Source organism: Sinocyclocheilus grahami, unplaced genomic scaffold, assembly GCF_001515645.1.
Source record: "Sinocyclocheilus grahami isolate Dianchi unplaced genomic scaffold, SAMN03320097.WGS_v1.1 scaffold1791.1, whole genome shotgun sequence".
Taxonomy (NCBI): Eukaryota; Metazoa; Chordata; class Actinopteri; order Cypriniformes; family Cyprinidae; genus Sinocyclocheilus; species Sinocyclocheilus grahami.
The window spans coordinates 51,761-78,603 of record NW_015506970.1 but is presented as its reverse complement, the minus strand read 5'-3'; the positions used below and the strand labels follow the sequence as shown (position 1 = coordinate 78,603).

Genomic DNA, 26,843 nt, shown 5'->3' with positions numbered 1-26,843 from the left:
AATTTCCAGCATCTTTCTGTCACCAGCCATTTTACTCCCTCATCGCGGTGCATTTGCATGTGTTGCATCACACATGTGTGTGTGTGATGCATGGGGGCAACTTTGCCAAAGGTTCTCTGTGTTTAAACAACAATAGCTTGTTCCTTGCACTTTAAATCCAACAAAATGTTTACTTTCCTAATGCACATTTCTGCTCGTACTGTACATGATTTATTTGCAATAATACAATAAATTCAACATTTTCTTCACCTGTTTTTCTCGCTGAATATCCTGTTTTTCTGAAACAGTATCGTATTGCATTGACGTGATGTTATCGTTCAGGATAGTTGCTAGTGACTGGCTGTGTGCCCGTGCTGCCACCAGCCAATCAGCATTGTCAGGACACAACTTTCTCTGACGTTTCAGCTCAGATGATTGGCTCATAAAAATCTGTAAGCAGAACTGGGCGTCAATGACGTGTGTAGATTTAAAAATGTGTGTACTTGTAGAGTCATGCTCCAGTCGAGCGACTGCCATTGAGTATGAGATGTTAATGAATAGCCCTCCTTATACAGATACCAATATTATCTAAATAAAAATCAAGCCCCAACATTATGAAAATCAAAAATCAAGCCCAGTCCTACATCTGGTTACAGAAACAAAATGGGTTGCAGGTGTTATTTCATGTTGATTTTAAGATGTGTACAGACCGAACGTCTTTAGCTTAGTTTTTAAAATAAAAGATCAAATAGAGGTTCTAAATTTTCAGTTGATATTTTTAGGGAAGCATGCAAATTATTTCCAAAACTCAAAAAGTACAAAATTATATATATATATATGTCTCCTGTTTGATGTGGTCATATACCATAATCGCAGTTCGTCGTCAAGAAAAAAATAAACAGAAGCAGCAGTTGTGAGTGGGGTGGCCAACCCTAGCTCCACCCCTGCGTTAATTGCGTTAAATATTTTTAATGCTGTTAAACTGAAAAAAACGAATGGCATGCCGCATGTGTTAACTGGTTAATTTTGACAGCACTAAAGCACACATACATATATATATATATATATACAGGGATTGAAATGAACTTTTTCACTCACCAGCCAATTTGGCTACTAAATTTTTAAGTTACCGGCCATTCATAACTTCTACTAGCCAAAAAAAACAAACAACCAACAAAACAGAAATAAACCTACAGTTTGAGGCTGTCTAGACTGGGCATGACAAAGCGACCGTTGCAAATCATTTTGTGTCAGTACTAGGGGTGTGCAATATTGACAAAAATAATATCTCAATATTTTCTGGGATTTTATCGATAACGATATAGACGATATTTTGCTGAGTGTGTTATTGTTCTGATATCTTAAGGACTACCGTGGACAGCTGACTCCTAAAGTGTTTGATATTCTTCATAGTCTGTGTGGCGGTCAGTTCACAGCAGTGATATAAATTAATATTTTCCAATAAGTCTAAATTGATTTTTACCTTTTATGGGCATTTTTACCTTTATAAAGCCATTTTTTTCTAAAAGTGTACATAATCTTTTGAGTAAAATTCTTACATTTAATCAGTCAATTATAATAATAATACATTTAGGCTGTTGCTAAACAAATGAAATCAGCATTAATAAAATTCATCTTTGCAGAAGTTGCATATGAAGTGGCATTTAGATGTTAAAAATGGAGCTCAGAGGGACATGGAATGCTTTAACCTGAGGTTACAAATGCATAAATAATGTTTTGATATTTTAAACATGAAATACTGATATTTGAAATTATTAAAAAAATGAAAAGATACTTTAAATGTGAAATTAAAACCGCCAGCAGGTGGCAGCAAGTCACGGTTAATAAGCGAGTCATTGTGATTGAACCGAATCATTTAAACGGTTGATTCATTCAGGAACAAAACAGATTCATAATACTCAGAGACGCAAAACAGTACTGGCTGTGTTTGGAATGTTTTTGTTGTTGTTGATGTTGTTGTTGTTGGCGAAATAGCGTAAAAACAGCCAATATGGTGTCTAAAACGTAAGTCTCTTGATATTAACTTATTGTTTATTGAACTGTTGTATAAAATCAATATCACATTTGTAACCATGCTGATTTTTATTTTATTTTTTGTTGTTGAAAAAAACGGCACTCTTCTTGTGAAATTGATTAACTATATGAATTTATATAAATATACATTTTCTTCCCCCTTATCTTGAATTATGTGATCATTCTTAATGCATATTAATAGACTGAATCATGCAGTGAAAGAACGCACTCTAAATGCGCACGCGCACTAAAGCCTGTGTTGGTCTAACCAGACTTCATCACGTCGTGTATGCACGCCTCTGTAGGTGTGTTTTGTTTAGTTTTTGCAATATACTCGATAATGTCATGATGTCTCACGAGTTCAGTATTTGCGCTAAACCTGCGCAGATTTGGCTTGCATGAACTTCCCCAAGAAATTAATGAGTGAACATAACTATATATATATATATAATTGATACAAAGACATAAGGTCTCCTGTTTACTCTCCTCTCTCGAGATGTGCGGGATGATGTGCCGTGTAAATCAACGGATTACCAGAGACAGAAAGAGATACGGAGCAATCACAAACATGCGGCCACCGCAGCTGATATGTGCCTCTTGTGGCGTCAGGCCTGCGCTTCTCCTTCCTGTCACACAGTCGTCCCACTTCCCGTCCCGAGACATGATCTGCCCAATGCCTCCTGACAAGCAGCACGTTTGCTACCGCTGCCCGCCTGACTGCGCCCGATACCGCTGTACATGTAAATATAAAGCGACTGCACTTACAGGTTATTATAAGAGGTAGCAGTGCAGACAGTTATGCATGGGACACGCGGCTCAACTAGACAAATCAGGATAACGGGAAGGAAATAAAGAAAGAGGGGTAGTGGGAGAGCGCAACAGACCCACAGGCACCATCGATGACCCCACAGTATATCTCTAACTAATGTGACCCCGTATTGTGCATCACAATTGGCACTGGAAAACTCCCACAGGCTACGGATTGTTCGCGGGAATGTGGATCGCTGTCCTGCGAGCTGGCTCATACATACAGGATGTGGCAGCTCCGGGCATTGAGCAGCAGCGGCGTTCTGCGTTGCGCTGGCGGCTTGCATTCCTGATAGTGCTACGGGCTAAAACTGTCTGACGAACAGCGACGGGCAAACAAAAGCAGAGGCAGAAAACAAGAGAATTAGTCTTACCTTGTTCCTGAGAACCTAATCGTTTCCGATAGGCTAGTTTGTTTATGAGCTCATTATGCGTGTTATTTAGGCCAGCTGTTTTTAATTTGAATTAATTTATTTGTTTGTGTTTTCATGATTTTTTAGATTGTAAAAAAAACAACAACTAATGAATAGCATATGTGAAGGATTGTGTAAATGTATCTAGTGTGTGAAGCTTATAGGCCTACGTCTGCAATTTAGGGCAAAGTAGCCTATGATTATGATTGGACTGTGGATATACGCTGTGAAACGAGACACAACATCACAGAAGGGCTTTGTATTCCTGTTTAGGATTTGTGGGGTCATACGGGATTCTTTCGCATTGTTTAAACTTTAAACCCTCCTTATTGTGCTCAAAAACTAGGTAGGCCTACAACTTTTTGTGTTGGGGTCAAATTTACCCACATAGGTTTCCATGCAATTTGACAAAAATTAAAGATGAAGATTCATGTAAAATCAGAAAACCTCCACTTTAGCTTTTCAGAAACTATAAAATATAATATATGTGTGAAATGTAATAATTCCCATTTATTTCTACTGTGTTACACTCTTAAAAATAAAGGTGCTTCAAAAGGTTCTTCAAGAGATGCCACAGAAGAACCATTTTTGGTTCCACAAAGAACCATTCAGTCAAAGGTTCTTTAAAGAACCATCTCTTTCTTACCTTTTTATAATCTGAAGAACCTTTTTTCACCACAAAGAACCTTTTGTGAAACAGAAAGGTTCTTCAGACGTTAAAGGTTCTTTATGGAACCATTTAGACAAAAAGGTTCTTCTATGGCATCGTGAAGCACCTTTATTTTTAAGAGTGTAGGGGTCATATTTTACATATTTTTATCTTCAAAATGAACTGCGCACACACACACACACACACACACACACTCATGCACGCGCACACACACACACTTGCTCTTCTTTTCAGTGCTGCAACAGTCTAAATGAGAACCAAAAAAAAAACAATTAAAGAAATAAAATAAAATAAAAAACTGCAACTAAAAACAAGTGTATTATTCCTTGTAAACTTAAAGAAATGGTACATTTTCCTTGGATGATTCAGAAGACAATTCACAATGATGAATAATGACAAGTAAACTTCTTATCTTAAACTTCATAAGTTCTTGTGTATTTCACATTTCAGTGACAAGCTACAATAAAGGTTATTTTCCTTTCTTTCTTTCTTTCTTTCTTTCTTTCTTTCTTTCTTTCTTTCTTTCTTTCTTTCTTTCTTTCTTTCTTTCTTTCTTTCTTTCTTTCTTTCTTTCTTTCGTATTATTTTATTTTCCCCCTGACTCTTTAGTGTTTTCCAAAGTGTTGAGTTTTGGCAAATTGTTAGTAATAGTTTTACCAATATTTTGAGCAGGTTAAAAATTGTGTGAAAACTTGAAGTCAAACTGACACTAACACAACAGGAAGTAAAGGATGCAACGAGGGCACCATCAGAAGCATTTTCTGCATGCTGTCCTCCTCAAAGAAAAAAATAAGAGGTCTCGGCCAAGATCTGTGACAGACAGTGGTTTAACTGATGGGTGCACAAGAGTCACACAACACTTCCAAAGCCCCGGTAGCTTTCCATGATGTCACCCACACCTGGATCTTATAGAGTTAATGAGGCCGGTTTGATTGATAGCTGACATTTCATTATGGAGGAGTCATACAGGGAATGTGCAAATCCAAACAGACATGCCGCACGGAGAACGAGCAGGAGGATGCTGGGAAACAGACAGCCAAGTGAAGCAGAGGGAAACTTGCTGCAGGACTCGGGAAACTCTAAACCCTCGCTGTCATTTTGATTTAAATTTCCAGGATTTCGATGAAAAACAATGAGTAAATACATATATGCTACTATAAACTGCACTGCAACTCTTTCATCTGCTGTACAGTTGTGCCTGAGCTGACCGATGGCAAGATCACAGGCATTTGTTTTTTTTCTCAGTTCTCCATCAAGAAGATGATTGCATGAAAACAAACATGGGAAAATTGTGTATACAATACATCCATGCAGGATCTAAAAACGAGTCTGGATTCTGTGTCGGTGGGTTCTTCCTGTGAAGTTCAGCATCTCTTTGATCTGTATGATGGGTCTTGTTTCAGTGAACACTCATGCAAGTTATACATTTTAACTGTGGCTGGAGGAATAAAAGAACAAAGTCTCACTCAATAATTTCCTGATTGAGTGGGTCCATTGTGAGTTAAAATGAACATCTTCTCAGTAAATATCAATTAACTGGAAAATAAACAAATACAGTGCAATGTGACTATGAGCTATCTACAAATGCAAATGCAATTTTAACAGTCCATAAGTCCATATATATATATATATGTGTGTGTGTGTGTTTTATTTCACTTTAATGGCAATAGTAATGGCAATATATAGGTCCTTTCATATGCCATTAAAGTGAAATAACTGAACATAAATATAGGAGCTTGATAGAAATGCTAATTTTAGAAGAAATTTTAGATGGCACTTTTGCATTTAGATGGCTTTTGCATCTGAACTCTTCATATATGCTTGTATGCTTTACTGAGAAGATAATCCTAAAATGCATTGTGACAATTTGGCAAATAGTAGGGTGTTGAACAGGACTGTAGTCTGTGGTCTGGGAAATGAAAGAAAAACAAAACTGATACTTTATGGTCATTTACTTTGGGGAAGTAATTCAGGACATTCAAAGTCCTGGAAACAGAACATACATTTATTTGTGGCTGACCACAAATTAAGAAGGAGAGGCATTGTTTAAACTTAGCCCTTAGTCCAATGCTGGACGTTGTGATATGAATAATATAATTTTGTGTTGATTCTAAAGACATCATTTTCAAAATAAATTCAGCTCATTGCTGAAACAATTTTGTCTTAACTGTGATTTAAAAATACTGTTAACTGTGGCTGCTAAAATAAATCACATACAAATAATGTAATAAATTAAAGAGACTGGTCTTACTTTAGGAATATAGCAATAAAAAAAAAGATTAGTAAAAAAGTAGTCTATTAAAAAATAGTATTATTATTATTATAAATTAATTTATTGATTTGTTCAATTTATTTATATTTTGTTTGGTAAATAAAAACAATAACAATTACAACCATTTGTACACTAGAGGGTTGTGCACAAATACACATTTATATAAAAATTATAAAGCGTTTAAAACTTCATAGAAAATCGTATTGTTTCAATATAATGCCTTTTCTTGCAGGAGAACGTACATTTTTTTGGATATACAAATTCTGCTAGTAAAAGAATAAGATGTATCATATAAACATGACTGTGCAAATATCAGCACATGATGGGCTCGAGGCGCGACTGGGGGATCTCCACCAATCAGCGATCGCTGTATGTGTCCGGTTTCCGGTGTGATCAAGATGGCGTTAAGGGAACTGAGCTCGTTGGAGAAATTTCTAGGATTAAAGAAGCCCAATAAATACAGCACGCAAGGAGGAAAAAAGGTGAATCAAACGCTGAATGCGATATACTTGGAATTACGAGGCTGTAATACATTTTACAGACGCGTTTGTGTGTGGTAATACGAGATCGTATGAATCAATGAATGGTGTACCTCAGTTTTCATTTTAGATTTTCATGTTCTTCAGGATTTTGACATGATTGTCTCATAAGTTCATGAATTATGATGAATACTTATTTAAACGAACGATGTGTGTTAGTAGTTGTAGCCTTACTGACAGATCTGTGTTACTGTGATCTGGAGCACCGAAGAGACCACCCGGTCATGCATGAAAAAAAATAAATACCGTCGTGTACCGTGAAACCGGTATCATTTTGAAAAATACCGTGATATACGTTTTTGGTCATACCGCCCAGCACTACTGTAAATCACCCAAGTTATTGTATGTTCCGAATGCAAAACAGGGCATTTTAAGTCAATATACTGCAGTATTTCCTCTCAATCAGTAGAAAATATGGTTAACCCACACTATGTGGGGGGGGGGGAAACAAGGTCACATGTTTCAGAAAACATGTTTGAGAGCTGTATTGATGAGTGAATATTGTCATAAAATACCACACTAAATAGTGACTAAACACAACCCCTTTTAATACATGTTAACCAGGAGTCACTCTCATTTATAATCGTGGCATCATCTGATAAAATCAACATGCATCTACACTACACTATGCAGTTGTTTTGGCTATATTTTTTGTCTCATGCAGCGCACTGCCTGCGTCTGAGTAACAAACTAAAAAAAAACAACAAACAAAAAAGTGCATGTGATATTAACCGACGAACTACGCAAATATTTATAATTCCAAACAATCAGTAAGCGACAGGTGCTAGGAAACGCTGTTTTGTACTCATTTATTGACGAGTCGGCTGCGGTGCGGCCAACTGAATGCGCTGCTTCTCTGAAACCATAGCTAAGGTTTATCCTAAAAAGTCGCTAGGTTTGTCATTATGAATATTCTATGGAAAAAAGCCGCTAAAAGGGTCTGAAAGCTGCTAAAGTCACGCTCGTGTGTGAGAGAATTCTTCTTCTGTGTCAGCACGTTCTATTAGTTCTACAGCTTCAGTTTCTGAACTTTCGCGCTTAGTAACATACAGCTGTTCCCTCACCACAGTGCAACAGTGAAAAGGAACCCCTTTCAAACAGTGTTCCGAACATTGTTTAAGCGTGTATGTCGGTATTTAAAAAATTCATATCATAACAAAAATAAACACCGGTATTCGGTATGAACCGGTATACCGCCCAGCACTAATTTACAGATGTACATAAAAACACTAGACTGCAAAAAGACCACATGGCCATTTTAGTTAATTTGTATTGTTGCACGTTGACCCTAGGGTTGTGACGGTGAGGACATTTTCCCACCGGTTAATCGACGTGTGACAACACCGGTAATACTGGTATCACCGCTGGGGCGGGGGCGTTCCCTCTTTTCCTCGCTTTCCTTCGCTTTTAAATAGCTTGTAAAAAGCGGTGTGCGCGTTTTACTTTCACTTTCAAATAGTGGCAATTTGGAGTAAAGTAATTGTTCGTTTGAATTGCCCCTCTTTTCCTCGCTTTCGTTCGCTTTTAAATAGCTTAAATGCAACAACAAAATACAACGTCAAACTCACTTTAGCGTATATATAAAACATAGAACTTTTATTAACAAAACAAATAAAAATACACCATGCTCTAGGACAGGCTATGCCTAATATAAAATAACAAGTAACTTACATAGTTTAATAGGTATACAAAACCTATAAGTAAACTATAAGGAAATAAGTAAACATGTATAATATATAACCAAATAAATAAGAAACATAGAACGTTTATTAGCAAAACGAATGTCAAATAAAATAAATAAATGACACAAAGTTTAAATAAAGTAAAAATCAGCAAACAATGTGGAACCAATTAAATAAGAAACAAATGTTTAAAAAAAACTTCCAAAACGGCAAAAGTCAACAGGCTTTTCAAAATCCAAAATATTGCCAAACAGGCGCTTTTGCATCTCGTTTCGAAACTAAATCATCCGCGATCGTCTTGTCTGTCTCACCTCACTCTTCTTGTCAGTCAGCTCGACTCGCTCTCCTCACTGGAGAAATTAAATCTGATCTGTGATGCGACTGTCGTTCGGCACGCTGCATTGAGCATCCGCGTTCAGTTTTTAATTGTAGTGTCTGTTCTTTTACTGTAATAAATGATTTTTATTACTATAAAAAATCAAAACGAGAGTGGGGGGTGGTGACGCGGTGGGCAAGTGACGTAACCGGTGTTGCGGCTTAACACCGGTATCATCGTCAGCACCGTCTGTTGCGGCAAGCCTAGTGGACCCCCCCAATAAGCATTACTTTAGATGAATTTAACAAAAGTTAGGAGCGCTTTCAGACCCACCAGATGAATTCAAGGCTCGTATAAGTTTGTATTATGATGTGTTTCCAAAGAGAAAATGTTGAGAAGAATGCTAGAAATATAATTGTATTCTCCTAATCAGAATATATTTTGTCCACAAGGAAGTTTGATTTGAACTTCATGTTCTCTAAACACTAATATTTACATTCATACCATTAATAATACTAATAATAAACATGTTCCTATACCTTTTATATACAGCTGCATTTTATAAATATGACACGTATATGACTTTTTTTGTAAACATTTAGAAAATATTAGAAAATATTAAACAAATGTGATTGGTGGTGGTTTGATGTGCATAATATTCATGTTAATTATATCAATGGTAATATTAATGTGTAACATACAGTACAATACCAATATGTGATTTGACTGGTTGAGTCCTAGGATTGATAACTGTGAGTGTGATTGGTTAACGTTAAACATCAGTATGGAATTAATTTAGCAAATTCTGAAATGTTTAACTGATAAATCTCTTCATCAGCCTAAAAACCTGTACAAACTTAAGTATTAGTTTATTAGCCTGAATTGATGTATTTTATGAAATGCTAACCAAAAACCCTTGTTTGTATTAATTTCTCGACAGCTAAACTTACCAGCATTTTTTTTTTATCCACACCTCGAGCATTGCTGTGACTTACAGCAGTATTTTAATGAATGGATATACCCCTGTTGATCACTTTCATCTTGTAAGTAGATTTTTAACATTTATTTATTTATCCATTTGTAGGTCCCTCTTCTCCAAAACAACAATGGACCAGCATTGATCGGTCTGGTCACTATAGCGTCCCATCTGATCCGTGAGGCTAAGAGACCTGAGCTGCTAGGAGACAGCGCTGAACAGAGAGCTGTGGTCCAGCAATGGATTGAACATCGAATAACACGACTAGATAACTGTTCTAAAGAAGAAGGCAACGTTATTTTGAAGGTAAGATGATAATGATTAGGGGTCATTAAAAAAAATTAATTAATAATAAAAAAAACTGGCCGTATGTTTCACCTCCTGCAGCTTGGTACACATTTGTACTACACTGTTTTATGTCTAACAAAGCTTCAGATTATACAAATTAATTGTGAAAGAATTGTGAGATATTTATATTACAGTCACCTTGAAATAAAAATTGACAATTTGTAATGGAAAATTTGTTTGTTTAACTGTTTGTTACAAATTTATTCATGCACATCTTTTTTTTACTTAATGTGCCCTCGTAATCTTTAATCAAAATTACTTCCCCCTCCCTCCCTCGTGCAACATCTTTTCTCTGATGTGTGCACTTCCTGATGGACAAAATCAAGTCCCACCCTACATTTTTTGTTCAAGAAGCAAACGTATATTTCACTCAGATATATGTCACAATAGGGAACAAAAGACTATCACAACTTCAGTTTCATGGAGACTTTAAATAATACTTATGTTAATATGGTTATTCATTGAATCGCTGTACATACACAGTAAGGAAAAACTTCATACAGATAAACGCAGTAATACATGAAATAAAAATGATTTGAATTTAAATCTGAAATTTGTTTGTTTAACTGTTTGTTACAAATTTATTCATGCACATCTTTTTTTTTTTTTTTACTTAATGTGCCCTCGTAATCTTTAATCAAAATTACTTCCCCTCCCTCCCTCGTGCAACATCTTTTCTCTGATGTGTGCACTTCCTGATGGACAAAATCAAGTCCCACCCTACATTTTTTGTTCAAGAAGCAAACGTATATTTCACTCAGATATATGTCACAATAGGGAACAAAAGACTATCACAACTTCAGTTTCATGGAGACTTTAAATAATACTTATGTTAATATGGTTATTCATTGAATCGCTGTACATACACAGTAAGGAAAAACTTCATACAGATAAACGCAGTAATACATGAAATAAAAATGATTTGAATTTAAATCTGAGCGTACTTGATAAAATATGAAAATTCACAGGAAAATTGGTTGTCATGTTTTTGAACATGCCTCTGGTGTGTGTGATTCTTAACTCTCATTGGCTCTCATTTGTGTGCGAGACCTGCGTACAAACATTTTCACGAACAAATCATGATTGACTAAAAGCTTTGATACTAAAATGTATTGTAAATTTACAAAAAAATATAGGAACAACACATTCTCTGGACGGTCTTAATAATCTGTGTAAAAATATATTGCATCTTAAGTTAAGACAAAATGTATGCTTCATCTTAGGATAATAGTTATATATTATATAAAATTATATATAGCTACGATAAAATATATATTTCATCTTAAAGGGGTGGTTGATTGCGATTTCACTTTTTTAACGTTAGTTAGTGTGTAATGTTGCTGTTTGAGCATAAACAATATCTGCAAAGTTGCGGCGCTGAAAGTTCAATGCAAACAGAGATATTGTCTTTTAAAATTCTGGCAGTTTAATGCCTACAAATATGGCTCGAAGGGACTACAACAAGTTACTTCCCGGGTTTGTGACATCACAAACCCTGATAAACCCCGCCCCCGGGAACATGCAACAAAGGGGTTGGGGCCATGTTGCGCTGCTTTAGAGAAGAGGAAGAGAAAACTAGAGGTGCACGTAAAAATCTATTCATATATGAATCACGATTCTGTCTTCTAACGATTCTAATGGATTCACAAGTTTCATAATCAATATTTTAAAGCAGCGGTTCTTAATACTGTTCCTCGCGTCCCCCTGCTCTGCACATGCTCTGCATCTCTCTCGCTCTCTCTCTCTCTCTCTCTCTCGCTCTCTCTCTCTCTCTCGCTCTCGCTCTCAAAATCTCTCATTCAGATCATCAGCTCAGCTCAAACAATGAACTGTTGCGTGCGTTTGCCGTACTGTATTAAAGCTTTAATCAGGTTAAAACCGTATATTAGAAGCTAACATAAGCAGTAGCATTTACAAATAACTGCGTATCTAAAAGAATGAGACAACAAAAAACATACCATTAAGAGCCGTGCTTGCACAGGTTCTGCGTAGGGCTGGACGATATAGCCAAAATTTATATCACGATATATATTTCGGTCGATACGATATAATTCCGATATCGTTTTGAACACTTTATCTGAAATAGAAATCTTTTGTAACATTATAAATGCCTTTTATCATCACTTTTGATAAATTTTAAGCATCCTTGCTATATAAGTATTAATTTCTATAATTTCCTTCCCAAAAAAATTATAAAAATTATACTGAATGGAATGGTGTATAATGTTACAAAAGCTTTTTATTTCAGATATATGCTGATCTTTGGATCTTTCGATTCATCAAAGAATCCTGAAAAAAAAATTTACTCAACTGTTTTAAATATTGATAATCAGCAAATCAGCATATTAAAATGATTTCTGAAGGATTACGTGACACTGAAGACTGGAGTAATGATGCTGAGAATCACAGGAATAAATTAGTTTAAAATCTATTCAAATAGAAAGCAATTTTAAATAGTAAAAATATTTCAACATTTTACTGTTTTTGCTGTACTTTGGATCAAATAAATGGAGCCATGGTGAACAGAAGAGAATTCTTAAAAAAAAAAAAAACCTTAAAAATCTTACTTTTCAAAAACTTTTGACTGGGAGGTTAGGCTGCTTATTCTTATAGATTGAAACAAATGTGCTTCAGCCAGAAAAAAAGGGTATGGAATGATTTCTGAAGGATCATGTGACACTAAAGACTGGAGTAATGATGCTGAAAATACAGCTGCGCATCACAGGAATAAATTACAGTTTAAAATCTATTCAAATAGAAAGCAATTTTAAATAGTAAAAATATTTCAACATTTTACTGTTTTTGCTGTACTTTGGATCAAATAAATGCAGGCTTGGTGAGCAGAAGAGAATTCTTATTCTGCACGAAACGTGCAGTGCTCATGTTTACAATGTTAAGTCAAACGGCATAAATAAATGTATGGGAAACTGGTAATGTATATCGGAAATGTTTAAAAATCATATCACCGTTATTGAAGAAAATTATATCGCGATACATATTGATATTGAATTATTATCCAGCCCTAGTTCTGCGCCATCCTCTTCACTAATATCCTCTGCTTCTCAATCGGGTTCAAATTGATAAGAAATATTGATGACGCCTTTGTTTACAATACAACTGGAGCACATGCCGCTGAGGTGAGGGGCGGGACATATAAACGCGCACTAGAGGCGGTTTAGCCAATCACAACACACTGGACTAGCTAACCAATCAGAGCCCATCTAGTATTTCTAGTTTTTTAAAAACGAAGTATTAACACATGTTAGACTGCACCCCATAAACACAATCAAGCGTAGAAAAAAAAGTCAACCACCCATTTAAAAATATTTCATCATAGAGTGAAAGAGTAAGAAAAGCTGCTTTATAGCTCGAGCTGTGAGGTTTCTCTGAATAACAGCGCAGATATATGCGTATGTACAGCCCGTAATATAACTGCATATTTAGCAAGAATGTTACAATGTTCACATGTTAAACATATTTAGCTAGCTTGATAGAGAAGGATCACTCAAATCAGAAAGAATGTGAAGGCTATGATGACGGCAATGGACATGAGCGGGAAGTTATAGTTCTCAAGAAATGTGTTTGTTCCTTCTAGATACTGAATATTTTCAGCTGAAAGCATGATTAAAACAAGTACTACAACACTTATCCACACGCAATCGCAATAACACGCAATAATGCATTCAAACAAATGTAATCTCACAGTGCTACTTCATCTGTTTCTAATGAGCAGAAATGCATCGATCCGTAGGTAAAATAACTGACGAAAAAGTACTGTTATTTTCATCACAAACAAAATTTGCACTGCAAAAAGCAGCAAGTATACCTTTTAATGCTGACAACCATGTTATTAGCTTGTCATGTGGTAGGAAAAAAGTTTGCACACTAGTGTTCCAATAAGCCTCTTTGAAACTTTCCTGTTTATTTATTAGATTTTTTAATATAGGTTATGAACAGAACTGTGATATTTCAAGCATACTGAACTACTTAAGCCGCGGAGCGGTGTTTCTGAGATCAGTGAGCGTGGAGTAGAGCGGAGTGATTATTAAATGCTCGGAGCGCAGAGGGGAAATTGTTGCTGCTCTACTCCGCTCACATAGTGTGCCGGACACCGCCACACAAATGTGGCTTTTTGTTAATGACTGTCCTGTCCTACTACAGGATTTAACACAGAGTAACAGCTCACTACCAGTTACAAAAGACACTATAACAGTCTGTCACAGGCAATTCTAGTTGCATTTTTCATCAATTAATTTCTTAAATGATCCATTGACTATGTTCTGGCCCACCATCTAGTGCGGAAAAAATTAATTGGCCCGATGCCAAACTTACTTGCTGACCTCTGTATTAACAGCTATGAAAACAAATAAAGTGAATGTAACGATGTAAGCCTTTTATATTATGTGCAAAAAAGGATTAAAATCACATTTCATTCTAACATTGAAACATTGCAATCTAAAAACTAAAATAAGGCTTTTAAAGCGGAAGTTAAATTCACTAAACTAAAAATGAAAATAAATGAGAACAAAAGCACAGAGTTGTTAGGCTATTTTGATTACCCCATTACAGTAATCAATCAGTGAGGTGCATTGAACAAAAACTTGCAGTATTGTGTAGATGCACCACTGACTGACTTAAACACGTCAGATTGGTCATTGTGTTCAGTGCTCGATTGGCTTGATGCTCAATGCTGTTATACACATTGTAAATGGAAATCTTTGTCGGTTTTTACAGAGCGCTCACACATACACACAGGAGAGTTTGAAAGCAAAGCCTATGTAGCTGTCATACTCGTGAGACATGAGTGAAATTGCCTTAATGTTTTTATAAGCTAATTAGGGGTGTGTGATATCATATTTTTTGATCATAGACGATTAAAGCATCTCCACGATCTGCTTTTGAAGAAATGTAGCAATGATATCACTTATTCTTGATTTCCTGTCTTTTCCTTTTAATTTTTAGCTCTATTTATTGCTATAAAAAGTTTCCAGAATCCTGCATAGATTGTCATTCTTATACATTTACTAGGGCTGGGTTTTGACACAAATTTCACAATTCGATTTGATTATCCTTCACAAGCTTGTGATTCGATTCTGATTTTGATTCAATATCGGTTATTTTGGATATATATCAGGTACAGGACATGGCAAATTTTCTCGGAGCTGACCTCTGTATTAACAGCTATGAAAACAAATAAAGTGAATGTAACGATGTAAGCCTTTTATATTATGTGCAAAAAAGGATTAAAATCACATTTCATTCTAACATTGAAACATTGCAATCTAAAAACTAAAATAAGGCTTTTAAAGCGGAAGTTAAATTCACTAAACTAAAAATGAAAATAAATGAGAACAAAAGCACAGAGTTGTTAGGCTATTTTGATTACCCCATTACAGTAATCAATCAGTGAGGTGCATTGAACAAAAACTTGCAGTATTGTGTAGATGCACCACTGACTGACTTAAACATGTCAGATTGGTCATTGTGTTCAGTGCTCGATTGGCTTGATGCTCAATGCTGTTATACACATTGTAAATGGAAATCTTTGTCGGTTTTTACAGAGCGCTCACACATACACACAGGAGAGTTTGAAAGCAAAGCCTATTTAGCTGTCATAGTCGTGAGACATGAGTGAAATTGCCTTAATGTTTTTATAAGCTAATTAGGGGTGTGTGATATCATATTTTTTGATCATAGACGATTAAAGCATCTCCACAATCTGCTTTTGAAGAAATGTAGCAATGATATCACTTATTCTTGATTTCCTGTCTTTTCCTTTTAATTTTTAGCTCTATTTATTGCTATAAAAAGTTTCCAGAATCCTGCATAGATTGTCATTCTTATACATTTACTAGCGCTGGGTTTTGACACAAATTTCACAATTCGATTTGATTATCCTTCACAAGCTTGTGATTTGATTCTGATTTTGATTCAATATCGGTTATTTTGGATATATATCAGGTACAGGACATGGCAAATTTTCTCGGGAAAAAAAAAATCTCTCAACTAGCCTAATGCTGTAAAATATACCTGAGAGTCAATAATATGGAAGGTTGAAATTAGCTGATTTATATACAAACACTTAAAATATAATCAATAAAGTTATAATACTAACTTTAACTTTAAATTACACAATTATATTTTTACTCCAATTAGTTTTTTGAAATATAAACATTTAAATGGTGGTTGTCACAAAAACTTGACAGATTTATTCAAACATAAATTAAATATTGAAGAACAGTAAAAAAAATTGTTATGGTGCATATTTAGCAAAATGCTCCTCTCGAAAGTTGTTGTTCTAGTTGACTAATGAGTTCATGGTCATCGAATGATTTTCTGTGGTAAATGTGAAGTTACGTGACATATTGGTTACGAGCTATTGTCTTCTTCCCGCGTTTGAAACACTGATTGAGCGATTACATGAGACAGGATACGGATTTCGGTAAGTTGTACTTAGGCATGAGACGATAACCGGTTTCAAGGTATACCACGGTTTGGAAAAGTCACGGTTTCAAAACCGCTAAAATTTTCCGTTATACCGTTCCTGCGGTATGCGCAGTTTTTTACGTGTTGTCAAAGACTGAAAGTGCAGGACTCCCTCAGTTGTGTGCAGCGAAGAACGTAGCGAGTCACACGACCCCTCTCCCTCGGGCCCCTCCGGTTGGTGCGAGCGGTCAGAGTCACCTGTGTGTGGGATGGCCGAAGGAGATGAATCCCTGAAACTTTTTCCCCTGTCGAAAAAGACGAAGTCTGTCGTATGGGAATTTTTCGCGTAATCGCCGATCACTAAATAAATACTTCCAAGTCGAACATAAACTATATATCTGTGTCATCTTCGGTTTTCTCCCTCTTTCACCCCCGATCAAGACCGAGACCCACCCGCCGTTTGTTTCAGTGTTGAAATAAATACTATTTGGCTTGCTACCGAGGCAGATAACATGGCTAATTAACTAGCTAACGTCAACTAGTTTCCTCCCTCACGTTACTTCACAGAGTGAGGAATAGCAGTCTAAAGTACGTACTGTAGCCTACTTTTCTGCGATTTAGTACAATAATTAAATTTAGCTGGTATCACGTCTATACTTTTAAGCCTCCTGCCATTGTTTACATCTGTTCAAAATCACGCATTTAAAAAAAAAAAAAAAACACTGTTTGAGTGTTGTACGGAGAGACACTCTCTCTTTCCTTATGTGTGTATGTGCACACATCCTCGTACCTCACTGCTCCAAACTTAATCCGGGAAAGGTGAACATTCCTGCATCATAACTTGGACTGAAAGATGAATGTGTCGAAAGCGAGCATGTCTCCAAAAACCTTGTTGAGCTGCAGGTTTATTTATGCATTTTTTTTATAAATTTTTTTTATTTTATTTTTTACAGAAATTATGTTTTGATTATATTTTTGATTATTGAGCTTAAGTGACTGCATTTTTTTTTTCGTTTATTGGGATTTTTTTTTTTTTTAAATAATTTATTTATGTTCTGATTATTGTTGAGCTGCAGGTTTAGGCTCACTTAAGTGACTGCATTTAATTAAGTATTAAATTATTTATTCTAATTATTTAGCTTGACATGTTTACTGTTCCAAAATGTTCTATATGTTTCTTAAAAATAAAATGTGTTCAGTGGGGAAAAAAATTTGTTTTTTTTTTACCCAGACATTTAAAAATAACATATTTTAGAGCTGTAATCCCAATACCGTGAAACTGTGATATTTTTATCTAAGGTTATCATACCGTCAGAATCTCATACCGGCCCATGCCTAGTTGTACTCTTTCTTTTAACATACCTTCGGATGTTCATTCATGTTTATTTCATGCTGTAGCTGCTATTAAAGCGGAGATGATCAGTTCGTGCTGCCGCTTCTAACCGAGGTGCTACAGCGATCTGTCACGTCACATTAAACAGCGCCAAAACGGCATTTAATATTTGAATACTGTAATAAAATGTACAGAATTTTAAATCTGAGACTGTTTCATATCAAAAGTAACAAATCACAAAGCTTATTACAATTTATTGGATGGGAGGCGTGCTACAATGTTCCGTTGATTATCTGACAGGCCAGACTAATTGATTCGTGGGATTTATGAATTGATATTGTTTCATAAATATGAGAATCGATTAAAATCGAGAAATCAATATTTTTTACCCAGTCCTAACATTTACCCACGTCTATACCCACGTCATTTATGAAGAGTAACATCTAAAACCGATTGAATTAATTGACATGACATTCTCCTGTTGAATCAGTTGAGTGTCCGAAAAGCATGCCACTCCAAACTCAGCATCTATATGGTCACAGGGTTTTCTCAATAATCACATTGGAGGTTTGGATCCGAATCATCCACACTGCAGTCTGTCAGATGGACTTTAATTGACATGCTGAGGGTAACAGGGGTCACACGCTGTCTTGAGATCAGTTCAGAAGGGATTAAAGGTAGAAAACGTCTATCTGTGGACAGTCAGAGGCAGTCTCGTTAACACAGGCACTCAGCAGGACAGACGCCTCTCGGCAGTTGCTGTCAGTGTGTGGCATAGGGCTGTCCGAGCATGGGTCTGGAGCAGAGTGCTGCTGATCGCTGGTTAATAGTGGCAGTAATGAAGGGCTTATGTAATGCCTACGGCATGCACTGTCTGACCAACTCTCAGCACTCTGTAAAGGCAGGATCATAACATTTAAAAGCAGAGGAAACAGGACTTCTGCAGCTGACAGGAATAGACACCAGAGTAAGAACAAGACTCAAGGGAGAGTTTGCAATGACCACAATAAAGCTTATTCGATTCGATGGATGTATTTAATAACAAGAACAGAGTAAAACTTTAAGGTGGGTGACATTAGAGCCAGAGTCTTCTATATTGAGCGATTCTATAATTTGGCAACTAAAATTAAAAATGTGGCTTCTAAACTGAGCCCAATTTAACAATGTCTGGTTTTTCCACTGTCTGTACTGCTTAAATCAGGGGTGTCCAGACTCTGTCCTGGAAGGCCAATGTCCTGCCGTGTTTAGCTCCAACATGCCTCAACACACCTAGTATTCCTAGTACGGCCTTGATTATCTGGTTCAGGTGTTTGATTTGGGTTGGAGCTAAACTCTGCAGGACAGTGGCCCTCCAGCACCGAGTTTGGACATCCCTGGCTTAAATAGATAGTTCACACAAAAATGAGAATTCTGTCTTCATTTACTTTCAAAACCCATAAGACTTTTGTTCGTTTTCAAAACACAAATGGAAGATATTTTAAATGAAACGTGATAGTTCTAACAACCGAAACGTTTAACTTCAAAAAGTTACTGAAGACATTTTAAAATAATCCATATGAATCAAGTGGTTTAATCCAAGTCTTCTGAAGAGACATGATTGCTTTATGTGATGAACAGAGTTGAACAGGCATTATTCATGTATAAACATTGATCAAGACACATCCATAGAGCACATCAAATAAGGTAAACAAAACTCAACCATACTTGCATTTCATTAAACATATCTTCATTTGTGTTTTGAAGATGAAGGGAAGTGCTATAGGTTTTGAACAACTTGAAGGTTAGTAAATAACAGTTTTAATTTCTTGGTGAACTATCCCCAATCAAATGTAGGAAAAATGTTGCTCATTCTCGATGGTATGTAGTAGTTGTAATAAAATCATACCACTTGGTACAATTGTGTGCAGAACTGTGCACAATGTTTAGCTTCATTTCAGACAGAATATATAAACCCCCGGGCCGACATCTCATAATTCAACATGGTCCAGCGTAACACAGATGTGTCTGTAGGCTGTCCATCCACTCTTCCTTGAATAGTGCAAGGTTGAATTTGATGTAAAACTTTCCAAAGCCTGGATACTACAGCGTGTGTCTGTGTGTGTGTGTGTGCGTGCTCAGGTCTCAGGGGACAGGAGCATCTTCAGCACTTGTGCACAATACAGCACAGCGTCTTGAGGGCTAATGGAGGCAGTGAACAGTGTTCAGATGAGCCAGTCTTTACACACACTCAGACAAGCACACACACTTGTATGCCTCCACTCCATCAATCAGACACCCTTAATACTACAATATATTACAATTAATTTGGTCACACTGCATTTTAAGCTCCATTTAATTTTTTTATAAACAAGACAATGTTTTACTAATATGAATGCTAATAAGCAACTAGTTAATAGTGAGAATTGGTCCCTAAACTAAAGTGTTACCGTTCATTTTACAGTCACTGAAGTATTTGACTACCTCCAACCTTAAGGTCTTCCATTCTCAAGAGGCCTTTCATAATACAGATGGTTCCCGCTTTAAAAGCAGATTGGATGAGCTACGTTTAAAGTGATCAAGAAAACAACAAGCAATAATTTTACCACAGAAAGTGAGTGTTGTTAAGCTTGATGCAGAATGGACCTTTTTTAATGGTAAGCGGACAGTAACCCTAGTCACCTTATCAAAGTGTGGTTACAGCAATGATCAAATACACCAATGTTTAATATATACATTACCGTTCAAAAGTATGTAAATTTAATTTTTTAAAGGTGACATATCCTTTTATACTTCCCTTGCAGGATCTTAACCAGTACCTGAAGGACAAAGTTTACTTGGCTGGGAACGTCTTCACCCTGGCAGACATCCTCATGTATTACGGAATTCACCACATTGTTGTAAGTCCCTCAGCGGTGAACTTCAGTCGTTTGAGAGAAGTGATGCAGAGCTCCCAATTAAAGCAGTAAGACGCTTAAAGCACAGGAGAAATTTGACACAGCAGAAAAGATGAGACATATAGTGATGTCATTTCCCAGGACAGCAGTCAAGGAAGTTTAAGGAGCCTGAAGGAGCCCATTGAGAAAGGAAGAAAGGGATTAAATGAGAATTAGAGGGAAAGGGAATAGAAGATCACATCTCTCCAAGTCAGTGTTTGTAATTGACTGACTGACAAAGAGTTGTAATTTCCCAGAAGGCATTAGTATGTCACTTGGTTTAAATCTCTTGAAGATAAGGTCAGTTAGACATAGTTTCTTTTAAAAAAAAAAAAAATTATTCACCCCTTGGTAATTTCATTTTTTTTTGTATTGTTCAACATTGAACTGCAGAGGAACTTGTTTGACTTTTAAAACTGATAAGCAGATTTTTTTCCATGTAAAAGTAAATACAAATGTCTGGAAAGTTTTCTACCGTTATTAAACCCACAGTAATGTATTAGTATTCACCATTCTTCAAGAGTTAGTAGATTTCCCCTTTTTTGCTGTATGATGCACAGTGTTTGGCTTTTGACAAACATGGCGTTTAGTCTGATGGCCAGAAAGTTTATTTATACTATAGTCAATTGAAAGCCGTTGAGTACTTTTTCTTATTTATGTGAGTTGTATAACCAGTTGCATCACTGTGACAAATAAGAATTTCCAAGATAAGGGCCTTTCACACCGAGTGCAATTAAGCGAAGCAAATGTACGACGTAATGATTTTCTTAACTCAAAACAGTAGATCCCTGAGGACCTATTTACACCATGCATGATCAATCGAGACGTGACAAAGTGAGATTTTTTTTTTATCGACTAGTGTGCCATTTTTTTATTTTTTTCATCGCCCCATGTTGAAACAAGCCATCCAATTAGATTTTATGCTGCCTTCACGTGCTATCGGAAACTTCCTACTTGTGAAGTTGTAATCACGAGTTTGTGTTCAAGAACAGAAATCATGGTGGATGGCCCATTCGTGTGTTAATTCTTGCCAGTTTCTTGGGGAAATCTCATTAAAGCCAAAAGGTACAGAAGATATTTAGTCAATATCCAACAGGTTTTGAATGAGAGCGTAGCATCCCATTCATTGGTAAACATTCACTGGCATATAAATATTCAGCTGGCTGACGATTCCTAATTTCGGTCAAATGCTATTTTCGCTGTATTCAATAATACAATATGCATAAAATGGTTATTTACTGTATATATGCAATTCAGGAGAAAGCAATGTAGATGTTGTGGGAAAAACTAAAAATGCATTCTCGGTCAACGCCTCCTATTGTGCAGGCATGAATTAGCTGAAGGTGATTCATCATTTTGCATTTGGTGAAAGCACCAATTCGCTTCACTTTTTTGCATTGCTCTGTGTGACAGGCTCATAGAAGTCAAATTTTAAGATTTTCTTAAATTTTAAAGGGGGGAACAGAGTCGCGTGACAGACACAATGATGAAGCTGGTATGTATGCAGTACACAAGCCACGTTTAAGACAGCTGACTCCGCTCTCTCTCTCTCTCGCTCACACACACACGATACGCAAAACTCCGCATTTGAACAGTCAATAGCAAATACTTAAAATAATAACAAAACAGTAGCTGATTCAGAAGCGCCAGATTGTCATAGCAAAGTCAGAATTACCTCCTCTCCTAGGTTCATGAAACGGTCATCCATAAAATGCATTGCTGTTCTGTTGTAAGTAATCTTAAAGATTCTTAAATGCATCTACTTTCAGAAGGCCAAATAAAGTGCTTTTGCTTTCGCCTAGAAACACACAGCGTCTCCCTGACATGGCTGCTTCAACACTAACTGCGGTTACTGAAACCATGCCTTCTTTCTTTGCATGAACATTTGGGCGGCATTATGCAAATATTTCCACATAGTGATGTAGATATGTGGGGGCGTGTTAGAACGAGCCGTTTTAGGGGGGCGTGGCAGAGTCTTAACTTTGATAAAGAATATCTCTTTGGTTTTGAGACTTTAGTCTTTGCAACTTCAGGGATCTTATCTATGCACAATCAGCTTGTAACACTCCAAAGAGAAAGGAAAATATGACCCCTTTAACACTTTAAGACACTTTTTTTTAACCTTTTATAGTTGACCCAAAGTGTGCCATATTAAAGAGTGATTTTCTTTTTTTTTTTGCAATGTATACTTCTATAAAATGCTGTATATATAATATAGTAATAGGTCAATATCATCTTCATTTAAATAAACACTGTAAAACATAAATAATGCCTAAGCAGGCAAAGACACTGTACTGGATGTCTCTGTAGTGTTATGCACATTTATTTTTTACCTTTAATGTTCACTGTCTCATGTTTCCCTTACTTTTTCTTAGGTGGAATTGGCTGTACAGGAGAAAGAGCGATATCTGAATGTCACCAGGTGGTTCGATCATATCCAGCACTATCCAGGTGTACGACACCATTTGCCTCCTGTGGTGGTTTTGAGGAACAGAGTTTACCCAAGTGGTCACCACTGAAAACCTCGATAGCATCTTGTAGGTTGTCAAATAATCCAGACCTTAAGGTCACAATATCAATGCTCAACTGACACACAGAGCTGTCCCATTGTGTTACACCACAACCCTGACATTAACCCAAACAGTCAGGACAAGTAAAGCAGGTATTTTCCTTTTTTATTTATTTCTTTGATTTTTTTTTGTGTGTGTGTGAGAGCTAGTTTATGTCCATTAGTAGTGTTATTTAATATGCGTGTTTAGAATGAGTGTAGTTTGTGGAAGGTTTATTCAAATTATGTGGATTGGAGTACCTCAGCATGAACAATAAGAATAGTGGCTGTGGTTAAAATAAAACTTTTACTAATGGAAAAGCAGTTGATTTGAATATTAACCTGTATATGAAACCAGAGTAAATCTATTAATAGCTTTTTCAGATAAGTTACTCATTAAGATAATATGGATATCCCTTACATCAAGCCACACATATCTTTCCTCATTTGGCATTTTCTTCTGCCATTCGCCTATTCTCCTAGTCTTGGAACTGGTGTGGGCAGTAGTCTGGGGTTTGACAGCATGTCATGTTCTTGCTCTGGGGCAGTGGGCAGATTACCAGCTGTAGCCGCACAGACAGCACTGGTGTGTTCTGGTTTTCTTGTTCTTTTCACTCCACCCACAACCAGTGTGTCATTTTCTCCCCAAAATCCCCTTCTGTCATAGCTGTGAATTTCTTTAGACACTTAAAGTGTTCTACTGCTTAATCCGCTTCTGTGTTATACAAATCACTGGCTGTGTCAAAGGTTTTCAATATTCAAAATGTTTTTGAATGAGGCATTGTTGTATAAGATCTGCGCTTGTGAATTTTCACGGCACAAAATTAAAGCATTTTTATAGATGGTTCAAGACAAAAATAAATTTCCAGTTCCAGGAGACTTGTTCCTGAGAACATAGTAGCTTCATTAATCATAAAAGGTTGACTCAAAACATCTTTCGGGTAACCGAGCGCTTCATGCAACGTATAACATGTGGCCAATCTGGTTTGGAGCTGCTCTGTCTGTAGCCTTTATTATGGAAAATCCTCTTCTTATGAAAGGGAGATGTATTTTTGCACGTTTACTTATCTGCTGTGCATATGCTGACAGAAAGATCCCTCTGTTCTTTTTATTATACTTCCTTTCCTGTAAGCCACTTTTATGAAATGTGTGCTGTTCTCAAGCTCAAGTTTGTGTTCTTTAATGTCAACAGAATTTTGTCCTGTGCCAATAAATGAAAAAGGGAAAACAGAACTATCAGTGTCCTTTTTTTATGAGTCCTCCATCTGGATATATGACACACCCCATTTTTTGCAGAATTTGAAGAATTTCCATCTTGACATTCAGTGTGTTCATAGAGGAACCGCAGCGGAACAAAGCAATGTGTGTTTGTGGAATAGCAAACTGAAGAAGCGACAGAAATCTTGCAGTCATCAGAACAGGCCTTGTGACCAGATAATGGAGGTATCCACAGTGGAGTCTCTGTCTGTATGTTTATTTCTGTCTCCATATTTAATTGGGCAGCTAATCTAAAAGAGACTTCCCTCATCAAAATGAAATTTATCATCTCTCACGTCCACAAAAGATGACCAAACCACGTGTAGCAGCTGCTCCTGAATGGTGGTCTTCAAGGAGATTTTAACTGAAGTTTTCCACATTTTCAAACATCAGTTCAGGTGTCATGGGGTCACTGTTGCTTTAGCACAAAGTTGAGGAAGATGAAAGATGTTTTAAGTATCGAAAGATCCACAGCAGGAGGTGTAGGACGCTCCAATTATTTTGGGCCTTTGTCCTTATGCAGAGTTAGAGGCAATTCACTCTTCATGGGTGGACTTATTTTATTTCAGTTGCGCTTCTGCTCATTCATTGAATTCTGGCAATTAATTTGCCTTGCCGTTCTCAATAAGTCAGAGTTCAAGAGGTTTGGTGCATTAGCTCTCACATGCCGGTTCATCTCACATGCAGCATGCCACAAGGTCAACAAACCACCTATTGCTTTCCCAAATGACTGCAGGGACTTCAAGAAGAGCAGGGAGTAGCAAACTTGGGTGCTCTAGGATGTTATGCTTTTCTTTAGATGCCGCAGGATCTTGATGAAAAAGACTTAAGTAGCACAGCATGACAACTGTGCGGTACTTCTGAAAAGTTGAGTTCTGTAACAGAAGAACAGGGATTCCTGGTTCTAGAACGAAACAGGCTTGCATCATTGACACTGCTACAGACTACAATGGATAGACAGATACACATTGACTTTGCCAGGCTGCGTTCGCATTGTGTTTGCATCATGTCCCCTGAAGTGCCTGAAGTTTTCACCAACTGTTCATTATGTCTTGTTAACAAGATAAAGAGCTGTATGCCAAGCGAGATGTGAAACTGGGAAAACAGAAGACCCTGATTGATTCAATGAAACTATCAGTGCTGCGTGGGGCGCATTAACGCAGGGTAAGTAGTTGTGACAGCTCCCGTGTTATCTGCAGCCAAAAGGAAGTGACAGTTCTAACATACGCCCATAAAGCAGGCATCTGATTGTCTACTGCAATTACATGACTGAAGCAAAATGGGAAGAGCAAAAAAGTTATGCAGTGGTAACGCATCCACACACAATTAATAGCTTTACTTTAGAACGGCGAGAAGCAAATTTAGGTGGAAATCCTTCACTTGAGGCAGTGTAAGTGTCAAAAGCATTTGAGTATGCGAATTAATGTCTCAGAGGCAAAAGCATTTTACAGATACAGCTATGCATATTATTGTGGAATGAGGTATTCTGAGCTAAACACTAACATCAAAGGCCTGTCACTCTTAGTGATGGAAATGTGCAATGATTAAGAAAAGAGAGGAGCGTCTTTTATCTCGAGCATTGTCTTTGTATTACCCTTTTATCTATGTATAAGAAGGGTCTTGCAATAAGACAGAAGGACCGCAGGTGTGGGTCTGAGTCTTTGAGATGCTCCTTGCTCACTTCATCAATCACAGAAGGCGTCTGATTTAAAAGGTGCTAAAGTACATGTGTGTGACCCCAGGCACCGTAATGGCACCTTAACACTGACATGGATGACAGAATTTTCCGGAAATAGACTCTACTGAACGAAACCGTCCCAGCTGCACGAAAAGTGGTCCTGAGAGAGATGTGTGGGCCTTGTGCACCATGTGTGCTTTGAGACTTTCATTTAAGGGGTTATGGATTTGGCTTAAGGGTACCAGAGGTTTAGGAGGTGCGGTTAAAGACATGAAAATGACCTCCTGGATCTCGAGAGATTATAGGCCATGCATAGAAGGTGCGTAGGCATCTATTGTAACTGTTCTTTAGTAAGGGAGTCTATGGCAGCCCCTAGAACTGTAAAGTAACACTTTCTGAGATCTGACACATGCATTGAGGAACAACTACCATGCCAAATTTGGGATCTATCTTTTTATGTACTTTAAGTACCTCTAAGGCACTAAGGTCCTAATCTGGTATACTGTAGCATGCTCATGAGCGCAGGGGAGAAGTGGCCCATCCCTAATAATTTTTGTCCTGGGTCCCATGAATTTTAGTGACGGCCCAGGAAACACATGAACAAATTTGAAGGCAAGAATGGCAAACAAGGCTATACGTATACACTGAACAAA

At 36.9% G+C, this 26,843-nt stretch overlaps 1 protein-coding gene across 1 annotated transcript; it reads left to right on the top strand.

The window, feature by feature from the left end:
- The first annotated feature begins 6,514 nt into the window (after window positions 1-6,514).
- Window positions 6,515-24,476, top strand: LOC107572674 (eukaryotic translation elongation factor 1 epsilon-1-like). The gene is made up of 4 exons (XM_016259107.1): window positions 6,515-6,657; window positions 9,797-9,994; window positions 20,576-20,671; window positions 23,083-24,476. The coding sequence occupies exons 1-4, from the start codon at window positions 6,547-6,549 to the stop codon at window positions 23,224-23,226; spliced, it is 549 nt and encodes a 182-aa protein (XP_016114593.1). The 5' UTR covers window positions 6,515-6,546; the 3' UTR covers window positions 23,227-24,476.
- Window positions 24,477-26,843: the final 2,367 nt, after the last annotated feature.

What these genes read in the sequence shown, in the direction of transcription:
- LOC107572674 (XM_016259107.1), top strand. Translation starts at nt 6,547, where the DNA reads ATGTGTCCGGTTTCCGGTGTGATCAAGATGGCGTTAAGGGAACTGAGC. An exon ending in GCACGCAAGGAGGAAAAAAG is followed by an intron (nt 6,658 to 9,796) that starts GTGAATCAAACG and finishes ATCCATTTGTAG; the next exon opens with GTCCCTCTTCTCCAAAACAA. An exon ending in AAGGCAACGTTATTTTGAAG is followed by an intron (nt 9,995 to 20,575) that starts GTAAGATGATAA and finishes CTTCCCTTGCAG; the next exon opens with GATCTTAACCAGTACCTGAA.